The following is a 2,314-nucleotide window of genomic DNA, read 5'->3' on the forward strand; positions in this document are numbered from 1 at the left end:
TCTTTCCTGCTTTATGCAGGGGGTCGGACTCAATGATCTATTGAGGTCCCTTCCGACCCTAACATCTATGAATCTATGAATCTATGAAGAACTGCCATACTGGATCAGGCCATATGTCCATTTTGCCCAGTCTCCTGCGTCATGCAGTGGCAGAGAGCAGATGCTAAAAGGGGGAGGGAACTGGATATGACCAGGTTTTTTTCCTGTTGTTCCTCTCACTTGCAGACTCCAGCATTTAAGGTCTAGGAAGTTCTGTTTCAGAAGCTGTGTCCTTAACACCCCATCTTTAACTTCCAGGGATAGAGGCTACCGATGCCCCTTTCATCCACGAATTTGTCTTATCCCTTTTTGAATCCAACTAAACTGTCAGCTTTCACAACCCCTCGTGGCAATGACTTTCACACTTGAATGACATGCTGTGTGAAAAAGAACTTCCTTTTATTAGATTTAAACTTACCACTTACTAGTTTCATTTTGTGACCTCCTAGTTCTTGTTTTGTGAGAGAGAGTAAATAATAAATCCCTGTTTACTTTCTCTTCACCATTTAGTATTTTGTAAGTCCTTTCATGTCCCCCCTAAAGCATCCTTTTTCTAAACCAAATAGGCCTGTCCTCTTTAGACTTTCCTCATATGGAAACCCCTCCATACCACTAATCATCCTTGTTGTCCCCCTCTGGACCTTCTCTAGTTCTTCTCTATGCTTTTTGAGGTGTGAGAACAAGAGCTGAGCACAATATTCATGAGATGAATGCACCATGCATTTATAAAGGGACATAATGATACTTCCTGTTTTGTTTGCAATTCTCTTCTTAATAATCCCTAACATTTGTTTGTCTTTCTAATGGCGGCTGAGCACTGAGCTGATGTTTTTAGCAGACTGTCCACAATGCCTTCCAGGGAGGAAAGACATGTGCTGTGCTAAGGGGGCAGTCACGGTGCAGGGGCAAAGGGGTGGGGCAGGACAGCCCTGTCCAGCTCCCTGCAGAGCACCAGGACACTACACTGACTGAGCACTGGAGACTTAAATGCCCAGGGTCAGAGTATAGAGAGCAGGGGATGAGAATGATCAGCTTAACAGAGCAAAGCTAGTTGGTTACTAGGATATCTAAGCCCTCAGTGAATTTATACAGCAGAGCAGACCCCCAATCCTGACCAGGGCCACTGTGGGGCCCAAGATAAGTGCAGCCACCACAGAGCATGAAGGAGTGAATCATGGCTTTAAACAATCATGAGTTCAAACCCAGTTTTTCTTTAAGAGCCACAGCAGCTGTTCATTAGTGACACGTGCACTGGGTCATTACAGCAGGGGTTTCTGGATTGAATTGCCTGGTCAGAATCCGCCAACCTCCCACTTATTTGGCCATGGTCCAGTGCTAGCAAGGCACCACAACCTCTGCGTGTGGTCTGGCCACCACTAGAAGGAGACAGAGCCATTCCCTGTGGGCCTGGGTCATTATATCAGTGTAACATCAGTGTCATATGGAGATAAGAGCCTATTACTGCTGCCAGCTAAGGAAGATGTTCCCTTAGTTAGAGTGGTAAGGATCCTGTGATTCAGAGCTAGACAGCTGGGGTTTGGCCATGGAGGGGGCTGTCAGGACAGTTACACCCCTGGTAACTAGAGTCAGCTACATCTATAGGAGAGCTATGGTCATAGGTAGTCTGTAGCCCCCACCCCCTCCTGGTGGTGCTGAGGTAAGGAAGGGTTGAATGGCACCCACCCCCACCCATGGCTTCAGCCTTACCTTGGATGTGCCCTTTGTGGAGTAGTAAAGTCCTGAGCGCCGCAGAGAAAAGTAGAACCGCTTCCAGACCTTGCGCCCAGCCTCCTTCAGGTGCAGGAAGCCCTGGATCTCTGGGCAGCTGCCAGAGTTGAGGAAGTTCTGCAGGAGAGGAGAGCAAGGCGAGGGTGGTGGGAAGAAGGATGCCAGCAGGGGAGCGGGTGGGGAGTAGATTAGTAATACTTAACATGGGCCCCATGCCTGCTGTTGTCAGGGCATCAAACTGGCATTCAGCACTCTGCCTGGTAGTTCCTTAGATTCAGCCCAGGTGCATTCTCCCTCCACTCCTGGCCCCATGGTGCCACAGGCTGGCATGGTGCCTGCTTACAGGGTCCAGCCACATGGGTGCCCTTCTGATGGACGATTCCCACATGCCCAAGGATCAGACCTGGGGACCAGCAGGGGTGGCTTGCAAGGAAGGCAGAGAGGAGTGAGTACCTGGATGAGCTCTGAGTGGGACATGCCCTTGTTGGCATCCAGGCAGCTGGAGACCATCACCTCAGGGAACAGGGACTGCTGAGAGCAGGGAAAG

At 49.6% G+C, this 2,314-nt stretch overlaps 1 protein-coding gene across 5 annotated transcripts in view; it reads right to left on the reverse strand.

The window, feature by feature from the left end:
- Positions 1–2,314, reverse strand: part of GRB7 (growth factor receptor bound protein 7) — a 55,043-nt gene that overhangs the window by 11,529 nt on the left and 41,200 nt on the right. For 4 of the 5 annotated variants that reach the window (XM_025202882.1, XM_025202880.1, XM_025202883.1 and 1 more), the window contains 2 exons: positions 2,221–2,298; positions 1,747–1,884 (listed from right to left, as the gene is read on the reverse strand). In XM_025202882.1, the coding sequence (XP_025058667.1) occupies positions 1,747–1,884; positions 2,221–2,298 (216 nt within the window). The remainder of the gene's footprint in view (positions 1–1,746; positions 1,885–2,220; positions 2,299–2,314) is intronic. The other variant, XM_025202881.1, reaches the window with a different exon arrangement.

Source organism: Alligator sinensis, unplaced genomic scaffold (genome assembly GCF_000455745.1).
Source record: "Alligator sinensis unplaced genomic scaffold, ASM45574v1 scaffold886_1, whole genome shotgun sequence".
Classification (NCBI taxonomy): domain Eukaryota; kingdom Metazoa; phylum Chordata; order Crocodylia; family Alligatoridae; genus Alligator; species Alligator sinensis.